The 27,107-nt window shown below is 36.7% G+C and overlaps 1 protein-coding gene across 1 annotated transcript in view; it reads left to right on the top strand.

Moving 5' to 3' along the window:
- ASAH2 (N-acylsphingosine amidohydrolase 2) overlaps positions 1 to 16,598 on the top strand; it is an 81,767-nt gene extending 65,169 nt beyond the window's left edge. Inside the window, exons 18-21 of the mRNA XM_046654351.1 lie at positions 324 to 470; positions 10,589 to 10,648; positions 13,333 to 13,421; positions 15,320 to 16,598. Of these exons, the coding sequence (XP_046510307.1) occupies positions 324 to 470; positions 10,589 to 10,648; positions 13,333 to 13,421; positions 15,320 to 15,509 (486 nt within the window). The 3' untranslated portion in view covers positions 15,510 to 16,598. The remainder of the gene's footprint in view (positions 1 to 323; positions 471 to 10,588; positions 10,649 to 13,332; positions 13,422 to 15,319) is intronic.
- Positions 16,599 to 27,107: the final 10,509 nt, after the last annotated feature.

Raw genomic sequence — 27,107 nt, 5'->3', positions numbered from 1 at the left:
TCATACAATTAAAAAATGGCTGTCCTAGAATCTAAACCTGTGTAGCATGCTTCCAGGTTTATACTCTAATCATTGGACGATGCTGTTTAGGGGAGTGAAAGTGTTGCCTATGACCAAAACCGTCTTCTAGTGACAAAAGTCTAAATTATGGACTTCTAGGCTCACATTTTAGCAAGATTCCACATTTTGTTAAAGTTGTTAGCTCTTGGAGAATGTGTGTGTGTGTGTTTCCTTTAATGAAGGCATTTCTGGGGGTGGGGGCCTGGGGAAAGGGTCTTTGACTCTACATTGTGCACTCCTTAAACAAATGTTCTCTGTTCTAGGACTCAGTAGCCAACCTGAGCAGTGGTCCAGAGCCTCCATTTTTCAAACAACTGATAACCAATTTAATTGCTAATATTGTGGATAAAGCACCAACAGGGAAAACTTTTGGGGATGTCCTGCAGCCCCTGGAACCTAAATACAGAGTGGTAAGACTCACAAAGAGGTCTTGGAATTCTTCAGAAGCCTGTGTTTGGGGATGGGAAGCAAAATATTTAACGTCACCACTGACCTCTAATCATGCCATAGACCAGCTGTTAGCAATGATAATTTTGACAATTGTTCTTAACTCTGCAGAGGCTCTGCAAACATAAGAATGGGGAATGTTTATTTTTCAGGTGGTGATTATGTAAAATTGAATTTCTAAAATCCATATTATTCCTGGATTATAGAACCATTCATTGGAGCTCTGAAAAGTTGTCTCCTAAATCAAGAATAGGAAAAGCACATAGAAATGAAGCAGAATTTGTGCTACTATTTTATATTCAGCTTGTGTCCTGCAACTTTGCTAAATCACTTATAAGTTCCGTTAGAGTTTTTTTGGGGTTGTGAATTGCTTAAAAATTTCTACATATGATATCATGTCATCTGCAAACAAAAACGGGTTTACTTATTCCTTTTGGAATTTCTTTTTTGGATACCTTTAAATTTTTTTTTTTTATTTCATTGGCTAGAATCTCCAATACAATGTTGAAGAGAAGTTGTGAGAGTGGACATCCTTGTTTTGTTTCTAATCTTAAGAGAAAAACTATTTAATCTTTTATCGTAAAGTATGATGTTTTCTTTAGGATTTTTGTAGATGCCCTTTATCAGGTTGAGAAATTTCCCTTCTACACCTAGTTTGTTGAGAGTTTTTATGAAGAATGGGTGTTGGATTTTTTCAAATGCTTTTCTATGACTACTGTGGTGATCGTGTGGTTTTGTCTTTTATTCTATTAATATGGTATATTGCATTAGTTGATATTTCAAATATTAAATAAATACCTTTAGTATGTATATAGTATATATATTTTTAGATATTAAAAAATACTCTTTAGTATGTGTGTGTGTATATATATATATAGTATATAATCCTTTTTGTATGTTGTTGAACTTGGTTTGCTAATATTTTGCTAAAGAGTTTTGTACTCATATCCATAAAGGATATTTGTAGTCTTCTTTTCATGTGTTGTCTTTGACTGCATTTTGTGTCAGGGTAATACTGATCTCAAAGGATGAGTTAGGAAGTATTTCCTTCTGTATTTTCTGAAAATGTATGCAAAATATTGGTATTATTTCTTCTTTAAATATTCAGTCAGGTTTACCAGCAAAGTCATATGGACCTAGGCTTCTCTTTATGTCAAAAATTTTAACTATTAAATCAATTCCTTCACTTGTGATAGGCCTATTCGATTTTCTACTTTTTCTTCAGTCAATTATGTGTCTTTCTAGGAATTAACTTTGTTTTTCAGAATCTGTATCATTCTACGAATTTGCATCTTTCTAAAAATTTTCCCATTTCACATAAGTTGTCTAATTTGTTGGGATAAAGTTGTTCATGACATTCCCTTATAATCCTTTTAACTTCTGTAGGGTCAATAATGATGTCTGCTCTTTCTTTCTGATTTTGGTAATTTGTGTCTTCAAAGAGCTAGCTTTTAGCTTCATTGATTTTATCTATCATTTCTCTGTTTGCTATTTCATTGACTTTTGCTCTAATGTTTATATCCTTTCTTCTGCTTCCTTTGATTTTATTTTGCCCTTCTCCTCATTTCTTAAGGTAGAAGCTTAGGTTATTTTTATGTTTTAATGTACCCTTTTTATTCCTTTGTTGATTTTTTTTTTTACTATATATAGTTATTTTCCTAGTGGCTGTTTTAGGGACTTGAAAAGGAAAAAGAACTCTGCTTCTCCTCTCAATGCTCTACTCTCAATAGTTCTGACAGCAGACGTGGAAGTTTTTCCCACACCAGGACATTCTCCAATTCTCTGTGGACACCAACTGGGTGTCCTACAATTCAAATCAATTCTGACACTACCTACTTGGAGTTAGTGCAGACTCCACAGGTTAAGCGTTCAGTCCCACAAGACTGTACCTAGCCCCCTCCGCTTCAGACACGAATGACAAATCTAAGTTGCCACTTGTGCTTCTGACTGACTGGCTTTAAATTGGAGATTGCCATGACCCTTGGGTTTAATAATTTGTTAGAACGGCTCACAGAACTCAGGAAAACAGTTTACTTACTGGATTACCAGTTTATTATACAAGGATACATACAACTCGGGAATAGCCAGATGGAAGAGAAGCATAGGGCAAGGTATGGGGGAAGGAGTGCAGAGCTTCCCTGCTCTATCCAGGCATGCTGCCCTCCCAGCATCTCCACCCGTTCACCAACCTGGAAGCTCTCTGAACCCCGCTTTTAGGGATTTTTTTGGAGGCTTCATTATGTAGGCATGATTAAGTCATCAGCCATGGGTGATTAATTCAACCTCCAGCCTGTTTCCCTCCCCTGGAGATCAGCCACCAGTCATCTCATTAGCGTACAAAAAGATGTATCACTTGAGAGAGTTCAAGGGTTTTGGAGCTGTGTGGCTGGACATGGGAGCAAAGACCAAATATGTATATCTTATTATATCATAGGGCTATAATATGTATCTTAACTAATCACAACCTACTTCAATGTAATACTAACGTTATTCCAAGAAATATAGAAAGATTGCTCCAATATATCTTTTTAATTTTCCTGTTCTTTGTAATATTGTCACATGTATTACATCCATATTTAAATGTAATAATACAGTGTTATAATTATTGTTTTCTACAGTCATATGCTTTTAAAAGAAGTTAAGAGAACAGATGGAAATGTATATTTATATATTTTTTATTTACCCATGTATTTACCAGTTCTGGTGCTTCTTATTTCTTCTTAAGAATTTGAATTACCCTCTAGCACCATTTCCTTTCAGCCTGGAGGACTTCCTTTAGTATTTCTTATAAGACAGTTCTGCTAACAACAAAATCTGCCTTTGGTTATCTGCAATGGCTTTATTTTGCCTTTATCTCTGAAGAGTAGTTTTACTGCATTCTTGGTTGAAAAGTTTTTTCATTTATCACTTTGAACATGCTATCCTGTTGCCTTCTTTCCTTCGCTCTCTAAGTCAATTTGTTCATCTTACTGTAGAATCCTTGTAAGTAATGAATCATTTTTCTTTTGTTGCTTTTAAGATTTTCTTTTCATCTATGTCTGCCACCAGTTTTATACAATGTATCTAAATATGAATCACTTTGTGATTATCCTACTTGAGATTTGTTGAGTTCCTTGGATCTGTAAAGTAATGTTAACCAAATCTGGAACTCAGATATTCAGAGTATTCTTGGCTGAGAGTTTTCATCTTTCAATATTTTGAATATATCACTTCACTCTCCCTTGGCCTGTAGAATTTCTGCTGAGAAATCTGCTGATAGCCTAGCAGGGGTTCAACCCTAAATGTAAATGGATTGTCTTTTTATACTGAGATAATTGGGTGTTCTATTAGCTTCATGGATTTGTATATCCAGTTCCTTCCCCAGCTTTGGGAAGTTCTCAGCTATTATTTCTTTAAGTAAACTCTCTGCTCCCTTCTCCCTCTTTTCTCTTTCTGGGATACCCATTATCTTTATGTTGCCCTTTCTAATGGAGTTAGATAGTTCTCATAGAATTTCTACATTAGAGAAAAGATGTTAGTTCTCTCTCCTCTTCTACCTGCATCGTTTCTAGGTTTCTATCTTTGAGCTCACTAATTCTCTCTTTCATATGGTCTGCTCTATTTCCAGTGCTTTTTAATGCATTCTTCATCTCATTTATTGGGTTCTTCAGCTCCAGAATTTCTGTTTAGCTCTTTTTTAGAGTTTCAATCTCTGGTAAAATATTCCTTCTGTTGATTGATTTTATTCCTGAGCTCATTGAACTGCCTTTCTGAGTTTTCTTGTAGCTCGTTAAATTTCTTCATGACAGCTATTTTGAAATATTTATCGATTAGATCACAATCTTCCATGACTGTATGTTTGGGTTCTGGAGAATTGTTGTTTTCTTTTTGTGATACTGTGTTACCATGGCTTTTTGTGGTGCTTGCTGAGTTGTTTCTTTGATGGTGCATTTGTCATAGCCAATGTTTTTCTTATTTAGGTATAGCTTTGTTTGTTTTGAATGAAACTTTTCAACTAATTGGAGATTAGAGGCCTTTCTTTTGTTTTTCAGTAAGTGGTGATATACTGCTAGTTTTTGGTTTCTTTTACCTGAGCTGCCTCTAGCTATATTTGAGAATCTATACCTTCCAGCCTTCACTGCCTCTATTCAGGGTGCCGCCAGTATTCTTGTTATTGCTGACTGTACTTCTGGGGGTTACTGATGTCTTACTTTTTTCACTGTCACTGCTGTCACTGACTTCACTGCTAGGGGTACAGGGATTGCTGATGCCTCCACCACATTTTGGATCACCTGGATTGGAAGTTCCACTGCTGTGGCAGGGGGAGGAGGAGGGGGGATGGAGCTGGGTTCATGGGGTACCACATCTGAAGTCACCCATTACCTTGCGGTTGCAAGTTCCACTGTGCTTGAGATGTCAGCATTCTATGCATGCCTCTGCTGCTGCTACCAGGTTCTGAGCCATGGCTGGGGTCCAGGATCACAGGGCTTCCATTTTGCTGCTGCTTTGCTTCCCCCATCAGTAGGCTGCTGGTGCTGCCACAGCTGGCTAGCCAGAGTTTCACACATGCCTCCACTGCCGCCCACCAGGTTCTCTGGGGTTGGAGGCCACTGACTCAATAGCTGTAGCTGGAGGTCCAGGGTCCTGGACACCACCTCTGCTGTTCCCCTGTTTAGTCTCCTCTGTGTGCTCCAGTCCACCCACATTTGTATGTACCGATATGTGGATCTCTCTGGCATCCTGGTATGTTGGGCAATGTAGCCTTTGTTGGGTTATGGATGTTTTATTCTGTAGACTAAAGGGGAGAGACAAGGGGTTTCTGTTATGCTGCCATGATGTTGACATCTTCCCAGTTCAATTACTTCTATTCATTGAGGTTCTCTATTTCTTGTCATTATCATCATACTTTCTTTTTTTAAATTGCAATAACATTGGATTTTAACATTATATAGCTTTCAGTTGTACATTGTAATATATTTTGAATTCTGTGTAGATTACATCATCTTCACCACCCAAAAACTAATTATAGTCCATCCCCACACATGTGTGCCTAATCCTCCCTTTTGCCCTCCTCCCTCCCCGCTTCCCCTCTGGTAACCACTAGTTCAATCTCTGTTGCTATGTGTTTGTTTGTCATTGTTTTTATCTTCTACTTATGAGTGAGATCATATGGTATTTGACTTTCTCCCTCTGACTTATTTCACTTAGCATATTACCCTCAAGGTCCATCCATGTTGTTGCAAATGGCCGGATTTCATCATTTCTTATGGCTGAGTAGTATTTTATTCTGTATATATGCCACATCTTCTTTATCCATTCGTCCTTTCATGGGCACCAAGGTTGCTTCCAAGTCTTAGCTGTTGTGAGTAATGCTGCAACATACATAAAGGTGCATGTATCTTTATGCATTTGTGTTTTCAAGTTCTTTGGATAAATACCCAGCAGTGGGATAGCTGGATCATATGGTAGATCTATTCTTAATTTTCTGAGGATACTCCATACTGCTTTCCATAGTGGCTACACCAGTTTGCACTCCCACCAGCAGTGTATGAGGGTTCCCTTCTCTGCACATCCTCTCCAACACTTGTTGTTTCCTGACTTGTTAATTATAGCCATTCTGACTGGAGTGAGGTGATATCTCATTGTAGTTTTGATTTGCATTTCCCTGATAGCTAATGATGTTGAGCATCTTTTCATATGCCTGTTGGCCATCTGTATATCTTTGGAGAAATCTCTGTTCAGATCTTTTGCCCATTTTTCAATTGGATTGTTGGTTTTTTTATTGTTGAGATGTATGAGTTCCTTGTATATTTTGGATATTCTTTTAATTTTTTAAACATGATTTTACGTTAGTTTGAATATTTTTATAATAGTTACTTTGAAGTCTTTGTCTGTTGATTCCAACATCTCGGGGCACGGAGAGGCAGTTTTAGTGCTGCTTTTTCCCTCAGTATGGGTGATACTTTCTTGTATGCACATCTCATAATTTTTTTGTTGGATACTGTATATTTTGTTATAATGTAGCAACTCTGGATTTCACCTTCACCTCCCGACCCAAGAGTTACTGTTATTTTTGTTTGTTTGTTTGCTCATTTAAAATTTGACTGGACTAAATCAGTAATGTCTGTCTCTTGCAATGTGTAGCTGTTGATATCTTTGCTCACTTTTTTGTTCTTGATTTTACTTTTAAGTCTGGCTCTCAAGGTGTTGCCCCTGTGATTACATAACTTAATATTCCATCAAATATTAGTCAGAGTTTGTGCTTAGATGGCTCAAAGAGTAAGAATTTCAATCTCTGCTAATAAATCTTTCTTGGTTGTGGTGTGTTCAAACTCAGACCATTTTCCAGTTTTCCCAGCCTTTAATTTCCACTGGGCTCTCATATGTCTCCTCTGCATCTACATATAGACTCCATTGACCAGGGATGTGTGGGTGGCTTGGGCTCAGTCTGATCTCTGCTGTGTATGCTCATAGCCTCTGGTTAATCTAGGATGAAAGGAGAGCTTGTTAAGACCACTATGGTTTATACAATTATATCCCTGCTTAGTCCACCAATTTGACCACTAGCCCTCAATGTTTGCCTTCTGCTGAGATCACCACTTTAAATGGCTATTTTCCAAACCAAATGAGCACCTCCTGGCAGTAGCAGCAAAGGTGTTGATTTCATAACCTTCTTCACTCTGGTTGTACTCCAGTACCATGGAGGATGGGAGCAACCCTAGGCAAGAATATCAAAGACTTGAGCTGTTCTTATCCTAAGTTTAATAGTTTTAATGAATAAACGTATCTCAGTTTTTGGTTGATATCCAAAATGACAAAATGGTTGTTTTTGACAGTTTTGTCTAGATACATAGTTGCTTTCTGGGGAGCGAACATATTGACCTCTCAAAAGTCAGAATTGCCTGTTATGTCAGAAATGCCTATTCTTTACCACTCCTGTTTGAATTGTCATGTTGTATCTGTGGTGGGGTTATTTCTCACTGTTAAGATGAGTATGAGTAAATAGGGAATTGTGAATGCGGAAAAAGTATCAAGGAAAATAACACTTTTAAGGATTAGGACAATTTGGCTAACCAGATACCAGATATAAAGTTTATTTTTTCAATCAACCATTATATAGGCTGTAGGCTGATTGCTCTCTAAGAGATATGGTGATTTTTGCAGCCAATCTCACCAACAGTTAACAAAATGTTCCAACAAATATCAATTCACCTTTGTTGGTGAATAATTGACATACAATAAACTATACATATTTAAAGTGTACAATTTGGTAATTTTTCACTATTAAGGTTATTTCTTCTTGAGTGATCTTTAGTAGTTTCTATATTTCAAGGAATTTGTCTACTTTATTTCATCTAAATTATTGAATTTATGGGCATTAATAATTTTTAATGATTTTTTCTTACTATCTTTTGAATATCTGTAGAATCTTCATTGATGTCACCTTTCTCATTCCTGATACTGATAGTTTGTACCTTCCGTCTTTGTTCTCTCTCTTTTTTTTTTTTTGAGGAAAATTAGCCCTGAGCTAACATCTGCTGCCAATCCTCCTCTTTTTTGCTGAGGAAGATTGGCCCTGAGCTAACGTCCATGCCCATCTTCCTCTACTTTTATGTGGGACACCTGCCACAGCATGGCTTGACAAGCGGTGCATAGGTCTGCACCTGGGATCTGAACCAGCGAACCCCAGGCCACCAAAGTGGAACGTGCTAACCTAACTGCTGTGCCACTGGGCTTGCCCTGTCTTTTTTTCTTGATCAGTCTGGCTAGCAATGTTCTTCCATTTCTCTCTTTTGATCTTTGTGCTGTTGTCATATATTTTATTTCTATATAGGTTATGACTTCATCCTGGATTGTTCTTATTTTTACCTTAAACAGTAGATTATTTAGTAAAGAGATTTAAACAATAGGAGAAAAATTATATTTACTTAAATATATACATACTTAAATATACATATATATTTACTTAATACATCATTTATAACAAATTATGTTATATTAACAATTTCTGGGGATCTTCATTTCTTTGTGTAGATCAAAATTTCATCTAGTTTCATTTTCTTTTAGCTTGAAGGACTTCCTTTAACATTTTTCCTTTTTCTTTTATATTTTTGAAAATGTCTTTATTTTGCTTTGATTTTTGAAGGATATTTTCACTATTTATGGAATTCTTGGTTAGCAGTTTTTTCTTTTAGTACCTTAAACATGTTTCTGGGCTGTCTTTCAGTTTGCATTGTCTTCAACGAAAAATCTTCTGTCATCCTTACGTGTGTTCTTCTCTGTGTAATGTCTTTTTTCTTTTGTTGTTTTTAGAATTCTTTTCTTTTTATTTCTAGTTTTAAGCAATTTGACTTGAATGATCCTTGATAGTATTTTCTCTATGTTCCTTGTGCTTGGGGTTCATTGAGCTTCTTGGACTTGTGAGCTTAAAGTTTTCAGCAAATTTGGAAAATTTGGGCCGTTATTTCTTCAAATATTTTTCTGCATTCCTTTCTTCTAGCCTTCAGGAACTCCAGTTACCCATATATTAGGCAGCTTGAAGTTATTCCACAGCTCACTGCTGCTTTGTTCATTTTCTTCAGTCTTTGCCCCCTTTTTAAAAAATTTGTATAGTTTCTATTGCTCTGTCTTCAAATTCAGTTATCTTTTCTTTTACAATGTCTGACTTGATAATTTCATCCAGTGCATTTTCTTTTTGGATACCATAGTTTTCATCTCTAGAGGTTGGATTAGGTCTTTTTTTTTTCAATATCTTTCACATGTCTACTTAACATGTTCATTCTTTCTGCTGCCTTTTTGAACATACAGAATACAGTTAAAAATATTTCAGCATCTTTGTCTGCTAATTTTATCATTTATTTCATTTATGGGTCAGTTTTGATTGAGAGTTTTCTCATTATGCATAGTACTTTTCTCTCCTTTGTATACTTGATAATTTTTTATTAGATGCCAGACATTGTGAATTTTATCTTGTTAGGTGCTGGATATTTTTTGGTTCCTGTAAATATTTTTGAGCTTTGTTTTAGGGTATTATTAAGTTACTGGGAAAGAGTTTGATACTTTTGGGTCTTCCTAAGCTTTTTATCCTGGGCCAGAGAAGCTCTTATTCTAGGGAAAATCTCTCCTGTGTATATCGAGGTAAAACTCTTTTGAGTTATGAAATTTCCCAGTCTGGTTGGTGGGAATAGGTGCTTTGCACAAATCTGTATGAGCCTGCGATTATTCTAATTCTTTTAAGTGATTCTTTTCCTGGCTTCGGGTAGTTCCCCTATGTGCATACAGAGTTGAGGGCAGCCTTCTGGAAATCTCAGAGTTCTCTCTCTGTTTAGCTCTCTTCTCTATGGTATCTCCTCTCTCTGTTACTCTACCCTGTGAACTCAAGAGTATATGGCCTTCACGGATTCCTACATCTATTCCTTAACTTAGGTAGATTGCCTGGCTTTGCTTGAATTCTGCCTCCTTTTGTAGTGCCCTGTAAATTCTTTGAAGGCATTCGGCTCAGGCAATTATAGGGATCATCTTGTTTGTTTTCTCTCACTCAAGGATCACTATTTTCATTGCCTCATCCCACTGTCTGTAAAACTATTGTTTAATACATATTTGTCCAGTTTCTTTTAGCTGTTTCAGGTGGGAAGGTAAATACACACTCTGTCGCTCCATCTTGTATCTTATACCTGTAAGTATAAGGGTAAGTGCAACTATAAGTCATCCATGGAAAGTTTCGACTGCTCTTACTTGAGTCAGTCCATGTCCTTTGTGTGTATGGCAGGAAGGTGTAAGAAAATAGCAATGGCTGAAGAAGCCATTTTAATGTGCTGTCACTAATATGAACTATAGCTCTATATCTTCATCTATATCTGAATCTACCAAAAGCAAAATCATTGGCTAAAAATTCTGCAGTAACTTATTGAGCAAAAGTTTCTGTGTCCATTGTTGCAAAGATGTTTTCTCTAATATTCTCAGAAGATAACTCACTAGATTAAATAGAATAGAATCCATATAGGCACCCAGAATTCTAGAACATTTAACAAATAATGGTGTAAATATGAGCACAGCAAAAATTACTTTTATTAGCGCACATAAAATGTTTTTCCATTTTTAGGGAGAAGTTGCTGAAGTTACATTTGTAGGTGCTAACCCAAAGAATTCAGCAGAAAATCGGGTAAGCATCAGTGATTTTTTTTTAAAGCAAATTAACATCTACTTTTAGTCTTTTGTGTAGGTGAATATCCCCCTAGAGCTTAACAACATAAAAATAAAATGTTCCAACTTGCTTTCACTTTATTTTGTAGGTGTGGGAAACTTTTTGGTGGGTACAGTTAACGTGGAATTGAGTCTAGAAAAGGAGCACACACATTTAACTGGCTCTACTTAGGACCACGTATAGCACGATGCGTAGAGAACTGTATTGTCTCTTGAGAAGATGTAAATTTGAGTACAATCCCATTTAAGTATTCCAATTTAAAAACTCTACTAAATTTGGTAACATAATCGAAGGGCCAAGGGTGAAGTATATCTTTGGTTCCTTTCTCTCTCCTCTTTGGCTCCTCTCCTCCTCCTCCAGCACCGTTGCCTCTGGTCCTATCTCTTCTTTTGTTGAGTGATCATGGATCCCTGGGTGGATGCTCCATTGGCTTGGAGCCCTGGCCCATGTGCTTTGCTTTATCTTGCAATGGCTGTTTCCCTCTTCTTTGTGACTGGCAATAATGGGATATTTATTTATTAACGTTGAAAAATGACACAAGAAATACATGTCCAGTGTAAGAACAGACAATATAAAAGTGCTTAAAATGGAATGTGAAAGTACCCTCTTTCCATAAAATTTTTAGAGATATTAACTGTTAATAGTTTGTTAACATCATTTCAGACTTTTTTGTTTTTATCTTCTTTAGGTATGTATATACATTGGTAATAAATCTATTAGTAAAATGAAATAATTTTACTCTGTAACACTCATAATATTCTTATCATTACACAAGCGATAACTGGATACATTCTAGTTGTAAAAATTTAAACAATAAAGAAATATATAGAAGAAATAGAGAGTAGATAGATGAAAGTGATTTCAAGGTCAGATTTTTACTGTGGCTGAGGATGCATTCACTCTATCAAAGAGCCATTCTTCCAAGGACCCACTGTCAGTTATAATCCAAAATACCTTGCTTCCCGATGAGTCTTCCTATTTCCGTTCATTAAAATGTTGTTATTGCTGTGGTAAAAATTGTGGGAATATGACATTGTCAGATATGTCCTTAGGGAAAAATGTTCTGCTGCTTGGATAGTCAACATGCACCTGTTTGAAATACTTTCTATAGGCAGTCAAGCTATGTCAGAATATTTACGTGTTTATAATAGTGTTTTCTGAAGATATCAAACTGTTGTAGCAAAGCTGCAGGATTAGCTATCATTTGATAGCCTTAGGGTAGAGACGCACTTTCATCATTATTGCCGTGGAGAAGCAGGAGAGCAAAATGCTTAAAGTACTGTAACGAGAATAAATTAATCTCTAAGAATGCTCTGGGACTCAGCATAAAACAATTTCTAGTACACTTTATTAGTAGTAATCATCACATCCTCACCACTATTTATTGAGTGCTTACTATTTGCAGGTACTAGGCGAAGTGCTTTACATACATTAGCACATGAATCTGATTTAATCCTCACTACTATCTGATGAGTTACGTTTTATTATCCCTATTTTACAGATGAATAATTAGGTCAAGAAAGATTAAGTAACTTCTATTAACTAATTGCGTATGTGAAAGAGATTGAGGTTGGGAGGTGGGGAAAGGATAGTCACATAGTTCACACATTCAGCAGCCTAGACTTTAATCTGTACTCTAGACCTATATACTAGGGCCCACCCTATCTTCTACTCCATTTAGGCCTTCCCAATGTTGCTGTGGCCTAAATGGCCAGAAACAGCTCTCTTTACAAGTCACTGTGGTTATGAAAACTTCTTTCTTGAATATAATTCATCAGTTGAGTAATTAGAGAAGAATTTTAAATAATCCCATGGTCCAGCTGTAAATAAGTGATCCATTCAGCAAAGGTCTATTTGAACACCTGTAAATGACAGGTGTGAAGGGCTGTAATGGATAAAAATAAATTAGACACAAGTCCTGCCCTTAAGGGCCACAATCTAAAGATTTTTGAGGAAAATTGGAGATTTATGGCCTTTGTGTCTTTTAATTTATTATATTATTCAAATCTGTGCTTTATCTGAAGCTGAATTCTTAGTCTGAAACAAATTATGATAGCAGTTTTCCAATGGGATAATAAAACCTGCTTATGCGCTAGCTATTAGGAATCCATTATGGCAAAATGTAGGGATTGCTTATAGCACCCCAGGACAAGGAAGATGTATGCATCCTTTTCAATTCTTTCACCCAAAGAGGTATATTTACTAATAATTTATTTACCTGGACATGGAAAGATGAGGAAACTTTTCCATTTTTCCTCCTAAACCTTGAGGTGACTAGAGAAAGTCCTGGAATACAGAGCAATAAACATGTCATGAAAAGGTTTGACTTACACCTTTTTTAAATCTCAAGTTTTATTTCATCTCTTCTCTGCCCTAATTTTCAAAATTTGCTATCAGCTCTAAAACTATGCTTTGTTCAATTTTCTAAAAGAAGTCACAGTTTTTAATACTCTGGATAAATTAACATTCTGGAGACACTGCATAGAACGTTAAGAGGAACACCTAAGAATTTAGATGAAATTCTAAAACATTTTCACACAAGGTATTGGCATTTTAGCGTACAGTCAACAAGGGGAATATTTACAGACAGGTTCCTTCTGTGACTGTGTAGTGTGTGATCAGTTATAATAATTGTGTTTCAGACCCATCACACCTTCCTCACTGTGGAGAAATATGAGGCCACTTCACAAACGTGGCAGATAGTGCATAATGATGCCTCCTGGGAGACTCGGTGAGCATGTCTATTCAATATTTTGTCTTTCAAGACTTGAACACGGTTAGTAATGCAGGAAGGAAAATGGAAAGACTGGCTCAATACATGATATTAATGATATCGAATTCCTATGGAGGCTTCCGGCCATATTTAGTTGATTTATTAGACTTAATTTTGATTCTATTTTTCTATGAAACAATGTGGTGTGTGCTTCTGTAAGATTAGGTGCTAATGAGGTCATGGCCTCCCTTCTTATAACCATTGATAGCTTTGTTTTTTCCATAGTCACAGATGTTACCCCTAAAAGCTGGCTAGCCTTCTTGAAAATTGGTTGAAAGGGGTGCTGGATGAAGGTGTTGAGATGGCTCTGTAGAACCTGACATTCCTTCCAGAAAAATAACAAGTCTATACCCAACATGTATTGCATGTTTGTTTATGGTCAAAGATTCTTCATTTGAATTACTAGAACACAAGAAGCTTCGGTGTTTGACTCTTACTGACTGAAATAAGAAAAGAATATGCTCATGGAGTTTCCTGAGAGACAGATCCGTGTGCCTTTTGTTACCAAATACCTGAGCTGAATAGATATTTTGAAGATTTGAAAATGTGTCTGAATTAAGAAAATATTTCTGTTCCCAAATCTATGAATTTCACACCACAGGACAATGGCATGAAAGTGGGCAAAATTTTTGGCAATTTGTGTCTAATTCAGGTTTCCTCAAACTAAGTGATTATTTGTATGTCGGTTTGGTTCACACGGTTAACTGAATATAGAGATTTGACCTTGCTGTAGCCTGTTTGATAGCCATACGTAAAGAGAGGCATAATTTTTCCTCTGATCTTTTTAAACAAGTAATAAATATACATTTATTATTAAAATAAGGTCATACAGATAATAAAGGATGATTTATTTTCAAAAGCCTAAAATCAGAATAGCAGTCAACACTGGGGATATGTTTAGGCTTCTGCCTTGTTTATCAGCAGTAGTCATCAACTATTTATTGAGAGCACTGAGCCTATCACTGAGAAACAGAGAATGCTGAGCACACCCTTTCTGCCTGGGAGGTTTGTTTTCTACATAACTGAGGATGTCAGTCAGTTTGCCCATGGCATCTAGAAGAATATTTGAACTCCCTGTCCTGGTCTATAAGGACCAACACGATCTGACTGCATCTGTTTCTATTATCTCAACCACTCTTCCACAGTTCACTATATCCTAATCCCGACTTGCATTCTGTTCCTTGGCTGGACAAAGATTGTTCCCGTTTCAGACACTTTGCATTCTCTGTTCCTTCTTCCTAGAGTGTTCTTCCTCTAGACATGTGTAAGTTCAGTTTAAATGACATCTCTTTAAACATGGCTCCATCTCTCTTTATTTTACTTGTTAAAACTACTTGTTCATTTATTTGTCTATTGCCTTTCTTCCCACGGTTGCCCTGGTAGAACATAATCGCTGTGAAACTTTGCACCATGTCCATCTTGCTCACTACTTTATCCTCAGTATCTCTAGAATAGAGTCTGGCATATGTGCTCATTAAATATGTATTTTTTTAACAAATGAATCTGATGCAAAAAGAAGTGTCAGTTGAAGCAGAGGACGACAAGGCTAAAAGGATGCTATAGCAGTTCTAAAGCAGGAGTCATCTTGTGTTGTGAAGATCAGGTAAGGCTTCCTGGGAACTACCTTCCTTAGGTAGTTAGAAAGGTAGAACAAGTAAAGATATTTCTACAAATGGCTGTTCCTTAAAGGTCCTCCCCTAAAAGTAAGAATTTGTCTCTGTTTTGTTCATTGCTATACTCTTAATATCTAGAATAATGCCTTGCTTATGGAATGTACTCCCTGGATATTCATTTAATGAGTAATCATACATTTTTAAGAATAAAATTGAATTTGTTTGTTTGTTTCCTACCAACAGTTTCTATTGGCACAAGGGATTACTGGGTCAAAGCAATGCAACAATACAATGGCATATTCCAGAAACTGCCCAGCCTGGAAGCTACAGAATAAGATACCTTGGACACTATCGGAAGCAGGACTTTCTCAGACCCGCTGTCATACTTTCATTTGAAAGCACTTCTTCCACTTTTGAAGTTGTAACTACTTAGCGAAAAGTTGACAAATCATTTAAAGAAAAACTGTCCTCTGTATAATTTATATAAATGATTTCACATGAATGTAAACCATTATGATGACTTCTATAATTGTCCCTGTTTGGGGACAGACAGTTTGCTGCTCATGGGACAGAGGTGTGTGTGTGTCCCATTTATCTTGCTCTAGCAGCTTTTTATCTCGTGGTCTACAGCCTAAAGCATGATCTTGCCCTGGGGACTTGTGGCTGTTTAAAGGGACAATTCCCCTCAATAAGGAATGTCTGAAATGTTAGTAAGGTGGCTGAAGATGTATGAACAATGTTTAAACTATTTATTTATAGAATTATTGAATGTTAGCACTGGAAAAGTTTAGATCATCTAGCTTGATCTTTCATTCGCAGATGGGAAAGATAAAGTTCTATGGATTTAAGCTTAGCATAAGGCTACAGGACCTTTCCCCCAGCCACATTTATAAAATATTAAATAAACATTGACCACAAGTATACAAGCTCAAGTAGAGAAAATGAGCATACCAGTTTTTTTGTATTGAGCATAGCCTTTCAAAGCCATTGCCCTGGAATTGATATGCCTAATCCAGAGTTTTGTTGATGCTCAAATCATTTTTGGAATTGCTTTCAGAGCCCAGTTATGAGAAAGTCAAACTTGTAATATTTTGATCATGGCTTGTATTTCCCTAAGTGCTCTTATCCCATTGAATTGTGTCTCGTTCCCAGGACTTGTTTTAAGTGATTTTTGACTTTTTTCACTAATCAAATTTACCCCAAAACCATGAAGCTTTGCCATTAGTATAGATATTAAAATGAAAGTGTTACTGGCTTGGAATTGAGTCCTCAAAGGCGGCAGCTCTAAATTCACTTATATATTCTTTTATCACTCATTCACTCACTCACTTATGGGCCCATCAATCATAGAATATTTGTTAAGACTTACTCTCGTGCCCAACATTGTACTAGTGCCTGGCCTTGACAATTAGTGAGATCATATTTGGGAGGAATGTATAAGTGTCAAAAGATGACGATTTTGAAGGAGAAAATATTCAATTCAACATATAAGTTCTGAGGAGGCATTTACAAATCAGTAATCTTCGAGTCACATCTTGTATATCATCTGTGTTGCGTACTCTAATTTGGAGGAAAGAGGCTCCAGAATATTTGGAAAAAGTTGTCTTGAAAGTTATTTTGGGGCATTATGAAATTCCCAGTCTAATGTCCCAAAGAATGAAATATAACAGCCTGATATCGATTGCCTAAAAGTGCTAATTGCATTTAAAATTATCCAAGTCATACTTTTTGTATGTGTGTAAATGCTTTAGCGTTTTAGGGAAAAATCACCTTTATTTCAAAAACAGACTTTAAAGTTTGAAAATAGTAATGATATTAATAATGATAACCTGTTATCTATTTATGTATGACTAATCATGCTGTATTTCATTAGAACGAACCTGGAATGGTTTTTGATGAATCAGTGCTCTAGAGGCTGTTTCTGTGGAAGTTAACTACTGGAGAATCAGCTAATGATGATTTCAAGGGGTAGTGATCATTTTTCCTAATGACATCACACAGTATTTAGTATAAAAGACCAGAGGCCTAAAAGAACAAGTGATTCTGAAAGTAGTTGACCCTAGACATATAAATTATATTAGAACTGATGATATGATTTTAAAAAGTGTTTTTCATGACTCAGAAGAGTTTTTGAATTATTTTCCAGCACCTCCATGATTCCTATTGAAGCTTTCCTCAGTCGGCCTGTGACTCTCTGTTGTTTACTTGCAGCGGTGCCAGAGGCAGCCTTTGTATTGCCTACTGATGATCTTTCTGCACCCAGCCCTCTGTCCATCAGTACTCTTGGCCCTAAATAACCACAGAAAGCTGTTTTCTTGCTAGCTGCTACCTCTTCCAACTCATGCAGTTCCATTTCTGCAGTTTGTACATAAAAATAAGACCAGATCCCTGCATGATAAATACCATAGTTCTTCACTTGAGTGTAAAGCAACACCATGAAGAGGTTGGTCTGATCTATTAGTATAAAAATGTAGATCCAAACTGTGTCTGTGGCTGCTGCTGGGAGTGGCTCATTGGAGCCAAACCATGTAGAGAAAACTCCTGAAATTGGTGGAGGATGTGGAGAGAAGGGGGTTGGGTTGGTGAGAGAACACTTTTGGAGAAGATTTTGTTTCTCATGTCAAAGTGTCTGTATTTTATTTGTTGTACTCTGTCTGCTCTGTTTTTGAGGATGCTGTGACTTCTTCAAAAAGTACCAAATTATCCCTCTTTATTTTTCAATGAGTAGTACGTAAATTTGCAATATTCAAAAGAATGTTTGACAGTAAATTAATAATTACACTTAGGAAAGTATTTTCTAACGAGAGGTGATGTTGACAAATGAACACTTCTTTTTTCTTTTTAAGAGATGGAACAAATGGTGGTGTATTCCATGTAAACCAGATTGAAAAGTGATATAAATGACGTCTGTAAGTAACCACCCAAGCATGAGGGAACCACTTCATCAGTTCCTTCCTGCCCTCCAAAGTTTTACTGGCAAAATATGTATGGTTGACATTTTTTACTACTAGGGCTTTTTTTTTTTTTTTTTACTACTGAGAGTTTCCTAGGCAGGTAGTTAATTATAAAATTGTTTTATGAGCTAATTCTGAACATAGAGGCTAAGAATGAATATCCTTTTCCAATTTGCCCTCTTATGCTTCTCCACCAACGTAAGCAAGCAAACTGTTCTTTTCTAATATTAGTACATGGACATCATCTTTAGCCAAAAGATTGCATCATTAGATGATCTTTTCATGTCTTTAGTTCTTTCAAATAATGCTTTTGGTTCCTGGGTATCCCAGTCTGACCTGCTGGTTTATACTGGCTTTTGGAATGTCATGCCATGTGTGATGCCAGAGAGGGAAATTAGCATGTTCCCCATACTAGTTAGAATGCATTCATCTGTAAGTAACAAAATGTTCCTGATCAAAGGGATCTAAACACTAAAGACATTTACGATCTCATGTAGCAGTAAGTATTGACGAGACAAATTCAGGTTTGGTGAAGCCACTCGATGTTGCTGGCTTTTTTCTTAGCTTATTAACTTTAATTCTTAGGTTTGTCCTTTCAGTCAAAAAGTGGCCGCCTCAAGTCTTCATGCAGTTGCATGCAGCAGCAAAAAGGGAGAGGAGCGTTCTCCTCAGAATCTCTTTTTGGAAGGTGAGAAATATTCACTAGAAACACAGGTAGAATTTCCCTTACATTTCCTTGTCCAGAATTGTCACAGAGCCTCGAGGAAGGCTAAGAAAGAGAATATTTGGCATTTTCTACCTCTAGAGAAGAAGGCAAGTTCTGATAGCAAGAAAGAAGTGGTGGTGGAAGTAGCCGTGTTCTGTAAGTGTGCCAGCCAAAATGACTTTCCTATGCTGCAACATTAGAGATTTACTTCTTGATCTCACCACATGTCGATTGGGGTCAGCTGGAGGATTTCTTCTATATCTTCTCATTCATGGTCTCCGTCTGATACAGGCTCTGATTTAAAATATGCTTCTATAATTAGGGGAAGGAGACATATGCATTCATGATTGGGGGAAGTAGCCATGGGGAATCATGCACCAGCTCTTAAGCTTCTACCTGGAAGTGACACACATCACTCCTCACATTTCACTGTGTAAAGGACAGAAGCAGTGTCTTTGTGACCAGTCCTAGTGGTCACCACAATAGGCAAGCAATAATATGTGCATATCCAACTTAATGGACCTTTGAAATAATTGGAACTAGTTTTATCTCAGGAAATGCATTTTAGAAAGAATGCATCTTAGAATCCTGATGATGACAGGACTTGCTTTCTATATTACAAAATGTATGCATTCATTCAGCAAATTTATATTGAGCACCTATATACTTTGTGGCACGCATTATGCTAAGCCCTGAAGATACAATAATGATGAAGGTGCAGTAAGTTGTTACAATTAAGGAACTTAAAGTTCAATGGAAGAAGCAGACAGGTAAACAGGAAATCCTGTACAGAGTGACTCATACTGCTACAGTAGTTTGTGGTGTTGGAGATGGAGCCTTAAATAGTCTTGGGTTACTACAGTAGGCTTCCTGGAAGAAATAACATCTAAGCTAAGACCTAAAGGATATTAGCTAGGAGAAAGATAATGGGGTGTGTGTGTGTGCATGCGTTGTTGACATGCACGTGTGCAGGACAAGTAGACTATTCCAGGTAGAGAGAATGCCGAGTGGTTTATCAAGGCTGTAGTTAGGGTGCAAGGGAGGAGTGGTCAGAGATGGAGCACTAAACTTTGCCTTCATAAATAGCAATTTGGTTTTATATTTGTATTAGCATTTTCCCCGCTTGAGACTCTTCACTTATAACATATGTGCTTGAATGTATTTTCTCTTTGCTTTACTAATAAAACACATCTTTTATAACCAAGGAAACTGATTTTTGTTCCCAGTCTCCAGTGACATTGGGTATCACCCTTCTGTCTTCATGGGCTGTAACCGCGTCTCTTGGAATTGAATTTATTAAGAGACTTCTTTTGCTTCTGTCCACTGATGTTTCCAAATCTTGATTTCCTTTTGGTTTTTGTATCTACTAAGTTGGAAAATACAGCCAATAAAGATCACTCTCTCCCTTTAGATGGAGTCCAGAGTTTCAGTCTGTATCTTATAAGTACTTATAAATATGAAAAAACTGACCCACCCACATAAACTTGAAAGTACCTTGGAGTGCATAGTTCCAAGTTATCAGAGATCCAGCCTCTGGTGATTTTTTTTTCTGGCTGTGTTTTAGGATCATGAGCAAACTAGAAGTCTGGGATATTGGCTCAAAACTAGCCAGAGGAGAACAGGAAATCTACTACCCCACTGCCTGGACCCAGGTGTCAGGAAAGATTAAGCTGACCATATACTCCGTTTTATTGTAACTTTCCTATTCCATATAACAGATTTACTTTTTGCTTAAGACTAGGGTAAGCTAAGTGAACTCAAGAACTTAAAATCTCAGCAATTGCAAGCTTGGAAAAAAGTCAAACAGGGACTCACTGCATCCCCTAAATGGCCAATGAACCTAGATGGTAATACAGAGAAAGGCATCCTTAAGTAGAATTTCAATAAACTAGCATGTATGATTTTATAAATAAAGTTGGCGCCATCATGATGAGAAGAATATACTTTGGATGTCTTTCCAAATCTGTGGATGGTGTTGTGCTGACCCACTGCCATTCTTTTATCAGCTCCTCTTAATCTCTATTTCACAAATGCAAAATATCTCACGGAGACTGAAGGGTAGCATAACCATGAGACATAAATGGAAAGTTATACAAAGTGAAAGAAAGAACCTAGGCTTTGGAGTCTGGTCAACTTGGAATGAATTATGGCTCTGACCTTGGGAGGGTTACTTAACATCTTGGTTTATGAAATGGTGATAGCAATAATGACCTTCTATGATTGCTATGGGGTTGCATAAGTTAATGATTAAGTGAGGATATTCTAGAAACTAACTGGTTCAAATCCTAGTTCTATCATTTATCCAGGGTCAGACCCTGAGTAAATTACTTAATTTCTTAAAACCAGTTTCTTGATGCATCTCAATTTCTTAACGTATAAAGTGAGAACAATAAAAGTACTTGGCTTTTTAGTTTGTGAGATTAAAATGAGGTAAAGTTGTTGGCACAGTGCCTGGCATATGGTATACGCTTCATTTACTTAGTTGTTAATTAACTTAGTTTCACTATTATTGAAGATGATGCATAAAAGTATCTGGAAAAGAGTAGGAAATTTAAAAAATCCTCCATTGTTAACTGAATATGTGATTTTCCCCAGAGACATTATGCTTTACCTGATCTTTTTCCAAGTTGTGCTTTTGACATCTCTGATATTAGGGTAGAAAGAATTGGAATGGAGGGATAACTGAGGCTATCAGTGGTCTAGACCGAGAGATAATGGAGGTCAGAACCAGAGCCAGCTTTAGGAAAAGGTCAGAAGGTGGAAAGGTATAAAACTCTACAGTTGAAATGGACATGACACTGATTGACTGGATGGAGAGGGGGAGAAAGACAGAGTTTTAAAAAATAAAAACCCTGAACACTGATCAGATGATAATAACAGTATAAACAAGAGCCAAAGTAAAAGGAAGAAGATTTCAGAGGGATGATGATAAATCTAGTTTTGCATGTCTGACATTTGACAAGACATCCAAGTATCAAAGTCTAGCACACAGTGGGAAGTGTGGAATGGAACCGTCGGAGAGAAAGTAGGACAAAATACCTTTGGCCCTCCATATCCATGTTGTGCATCCACAGGTTCAACCAACACAGATGGATAGGCCTATGATGGTTATGTTTGTACTGAACGTGTACAGACCTTTTTCTGGCCATTATTGCCTAAACAATGTGTTACAACAACTATTTACATAGCATTTACATTGTGTTAGATATTTTAAGTGTTCTAGAGATGATTTAAAATACATGAGAGGATGTGCATAAGTTACAGGAAATACCATTTTATATAAGGGACTTGAACATCTGTGGATTTTAGTATCTGTGGGGGTGGAGAGGTGGGGGCTGGGGTGAGGGGGTGTTCCTGGAACCAATCCCCCATGAATACTGAGGGATGATTGCATAGAGATGTGGGAAGCATCAATCTAAAAGCAATAGTGGAAATCAAGGAAGCTGATGACTTCTCAAGAAGGGGGGCATATAGGGAGATGAAAATAGCTTGAGATGACAGGACTTTAGGGAATATCTACTTTTAGGAAAGGGGAGAAGAGGGAGGGCCAGAAATAATATTGCTAAGAAAAAGAAACAATTAGGAGACTTAGGAGAGTAGAAAGAAAGAATTTGAAGAAGGTCAACTATATCAGATGTTGCAGAGAAGCTGAAAGGGTTTGAGATGGAATTAAGCCTTTGCAACTTGAAAGTGAGAAATTTCTAAGAATAGTAGAAAGTACAAATGTCGAGGAGCAGTTACTGGGTTGATCAGATGTGGCAGAGACAGTTAGTGGCCCTTCCATATCTGCTCTCCCATTCTTCCATAGTCATAGTTCTAATTGGTCACAAGGATAGGACTACATTTCTCAGCCTTGGTATAGCCCAGGACTGCATCTAGTATAGCCATCCAACTACGTTCTATTCAGCGAGATGAGAGAAGTGACATGTTCTCTTTCCCCACTTGTACTCTCGAAAGGAATAGTCATATACCCCCTTGCTCCAAGTCCCTTCCTCGGTAATGGACGTGATGGCAAGAGCTGGAGCAGCCATCTTGAGCCCAGAGATGGAAGCTTCATGTTAGAGATGGCAATCACATAAAAGATGCCTGGGTCCCTGATGGTCAAATCATCCCTCAACTACTTATTCTCAGGTGATTAACTGAAGGGAAAATAAGCTTACATTTCATCTTTCACTGTTATGGTTCATTGTTAGAGCAGCGGAAACTTGTAGTCTAACTTATGAAGTCTATAATTTACACACTTTCTTCTGCTATGACTGGGACAAATATCTAAATATTTGTATAAAATCAGAAAGCAGATCTTTACTAGCTGACCTGGGGAAAATGGTATCGTGACCTCTTTCTATTTTTTGACTCTCTGGTTGTTATGGGTTGAATTATGTCTCCACAAAAGGACATGCTGAAGTCTTAATCCTCAGTACCTCAGAATCTGACCTTATTTGGAAATAGGGTCATTGCAAATCTAATTAATTAAGATGAAGTCACACCAGAGTAAGGTAGGCCTCTACTCCAACATGGCCGGTATCTTTATAAAAAGAATGCCATGTAAAGAGATGCACACAAGGAGAACGCAACATGAATGTGAAGGCAGAGACCTGAGCACCGTATCTACAAGCCAAGGAATGCCAAAGATTGCCAGTAAACCACCAGAATCAAGGAGAGAGGCGTGGAACAGATTCTACCTCACAGCTCTGAAAGCAAACCAACGCTCCCAACACTTTGAGCTTGGACTTCTAGCCTCCATAATTGTGAGACAACAAATTACTGTTTTTTAAGCCATCCAGTGTGTGCTATTTTGTTATGGCAGTCCTAGGAAACAAATACACTGGCCAATGATTAATTTGCACTTCCTTAGGCACTTGCCAAAAGAGATTCTTGGGTGCCTCCCAGTTGAGAGTACCTAGTAATTATGTTTGTTCTTTACTTTCCTGGATAATACGGTCTTTTTATGGTAACTGGTTTCATCTATCATTGGTTGACTATGAGTGTCATCTATCACCATCAAAGACTATAGTAAATTCTGAAACTAATTTACATATCATAAACAGCCAAACGAATCAGCTATGATGCAGCTCTAACTAAAATTTTATGGAGAATAAACATTCTATAATTTTGGGAATTGATCTTTTATGGGTTGTGGGTAAGACTATGAATATCTATTATATATGTGTATAAGATGACAGAATCAGGACAAATATAATCATGCATGTTTATTCTCAGTTCCTATTGAACTGAGTTGATTTTTTTCCTCTCCAATTTATTATGCAAATATTATAAGCTTGCAGCAAATAAAGGACATGTCAGTGTAGAGTCCATCTTTCTGTTCACATGGAGGCAAAGCCAGAAAGGAATCGTGATATACTTTAAGAAATTGGTAATGTGAGTTTTAAATTAATGTAAAAGGACATTGTATTCATGTTGTAGAAAGGTATTGTAAAAATAGCAACAATGAGTTTTTCTCTCTAGGGGTGGTTCATTTATGTTTAAATAAATCAGTATTTTTTAGTTTGAGATGCTTTTATGAATAAGAGAATGCTTTAAAGACTCTATTAAAGAGAAATTTTCCCATATTTGGAGGGCATTTTTAAGGGTTAGGGGTGGGGTAGAGCTGGATTATTTCCCTTATAAATATTTTAGCATATTTCTCCAACAGGTAAAGATTTTCATCTTTTGCTTAACCACAAGCTCACTCTCGTATCTCACAAAATTAAGAATAACCCCCTTAATTTTATCTACTAGTTCCTGTTCAAACTTTCCAGATTGTCTAAAAAATGCCTTTTTACAGAAGATTTGTTTGATCAGGGTCTAAACAAGTTTTGTACATAGCATTTGGTTTATTTATCTCTTATGTTGCTCTTAATATGTAACATTTCTCTTCACACTAGCCCCTTTTCATGCTATTTGTTTGTTAAAGAAACCATATTGTTTGTCAAATAGATTTTCCCATCTTCTGACCTTTTGGTTCCTCATAGCGTGTTTTAACTGCTTCCTCTATCCTTGCTGTTTTCTGTAAACATTAGATAGATCCAAAAGCTTGATTCAATTCAGATTAATTTTTTTTTTCTTTTGGCAAGAATACTTTATTGGTAGGGCTGTTTATTTTCTATTTCATAAAACAGGAAACACATAGTGTCTGGTTGTCCCACTTACATTAAAATTGATGTGATAGTCAGGAACTGTCAGCCTGATCCATCCGTTATAAAAGTCCCCGTTAATCTTGAGTTTTGGTTTTCACAGCCATTGATGATCATTAATTAGATCCATTATTTCTTTAGGGATTAAAAAATAGTAATTTTCTGTTTTCGTTTTTTTGAGGTATAATTGACAATAAAATTGTAATATATTAAAAATGTACAATGTAATGATTTGCTAGACATTCATACATTGCATAATAATGGGATATGTTCAGAGAAATTTGGTATTAGGCAATTTTGTCATTGTGTGAACATCATGGAATGTTCTTACATAAACCTAGATAGTATAGCCCACTACACGCCTAGGCTATATGGTATAGCCTATTGTTCCTAGGCTATAAACCTGTACGACAAGTTACTGTACTGAATACTATAGGCAATTATAACACAATGGTAAGTATTTATGTATCTAAACATAGAAAAGTACAGTAAAAATACGGTATAAAAGATAAAAAATGGCACACCTGCATAGGGCACTTACCGTGAATGGACCTTGCAGGACTGGAAGTTGCTTGGGAGAGTCAGCGAATGAGTGGTGAGTGGATGTGAAGGCGTTGATGGACACTTAGGTTGTTCCTGTTTCTTGGCTATTGTGAATAATTCTGAAATAAACATGGGACTGCTGATATCTTTTGATATCCTGTTTTCATTCTTTTTGGATATATACTCAGAACTGGGATTGCTGGATCATATGGTAATTTTATTTTTAATTTTTGAGGAAACTCCATACTATTTTCCATGGTGGTGCACTAATTTACATTCTCAATAACAGGATAATAACTTGCCTCCACATCCTCTCCAACACTTGTTATTTCTTGTCTTTTTGATGATAGCCATTCTAACAAGTATGAGGTGATATATCATTGTGGTTTTGATTTGCATTTTCCGATAATTAGTGATGTTGAACATCTTTTTGTGTATCTGTTGGCCATCTGTATGTCTCTTTTGGAAAAATGTCTATTTAGTTCCGCTGTCCATTTTTTAATTGGATTTTTTGTTGTTTTGAGTTGTATGAGTTTTATATATTTTGGGTATTAATTCCTTCTCAGATATATGGTTTGCAAGTATTTTCTCCCATTCCATAGGTTGCCTTTTCATTTTGTTGATGGTTTCTTTTGCTGTACAGAAGCTTTTTAGTTTGATGTAGTCTCACTTATCTATTTTTGCCTTTGTTGCTTGTGCTTTTGGTGTCATAGCAAAAAATTGTTGCATAGACAAATATCAAGAAGCTTTCCCCCTATGTTTTCTTCTAGGGTTTTATAGTTTTCAGGTCTTACGTTTAAGACTTTAATCCATTTTGAGATAATTTTTGTGAGTGGTATGAGATAGGGATCCAATTTCATTTTTCTGCATGTGGTTATCCAGTTTTTCCAGAAGAATTTATTGAAGAGACTATTCTTTCCATTGAGTATTCTTAGTTCCCTTGTCAAATATTAGTTGGCCATATATGCGAGGGTTTACTTCTTGGCTCTTGATTCTGTTCCATTGGTCTGTGTATCTTTTTGTAATACATTTGAAGAGATTAAAAGGAAATCACTGGTATAAAGAAAGAGCAAATTTCAGGACTGAAAACAACTCGTATTAATTCCAGAACCTGAGATTAGACAACACTGTATACTTTGATAAACATATGCAGATCACTTTTACTACTAATAAGGAAACATACCATAATAATGACATCTGTTATGTAGAACATTGAGCCAAGTGAGGACTTGTGTGACATGTTGTAGAGGAGTAAAAGGGCATTCAACCTTCTGCAGGTAAGAGGCATTGATAACATTAAGCTAATGCCAAAGAAATAGCACATGTTTAGTGGAACACAGAAGGACTTAGCTTTGGGAGTATTTAAGTACACAGTCAGGGCAGTGATAAGTTCTACATAAATAATGACAAGAGTGCTAAAGGGGATCAGTTAAAAACTGGAAGAACAATGTGTAATTTTAGTTGGAGCCCAAAAAAGTTTTGCACATTAACCAAAATTTGACAAAGAACTTGGCATAGCAGTGTGCTGTGGTCCATAATTTGAGGCTCACCACTGCCCTAGCTCAGTGGTTCTCAACCTTGGCTCCACATTAGCAATACCCAAAGAGTTTTTTAAAAAATGTTCGGATGCCTTGTATCCACGCCAAACATTTTCACTTTATTGCTGTGATAAGAGGCCCAGAGTTAGTGAATTT

This window comes from Equus quagga, chromosome 2 (genome assembly GCF_021613505.1).
Source record: "Equus quagga isolate Etosha38 chromosome 2, UCLA_HA_Equagga_1.0, whole genome shotgun sequence".
Lineage (NCBI taxonomy): Eukaryota > Metazoa > Chordata > Mammalia > Perissodactyla > Equidae > Equus > Equus quagga.
This window is presented reverse-complemented; position numbering and strand designations above follow the sequence as displayed.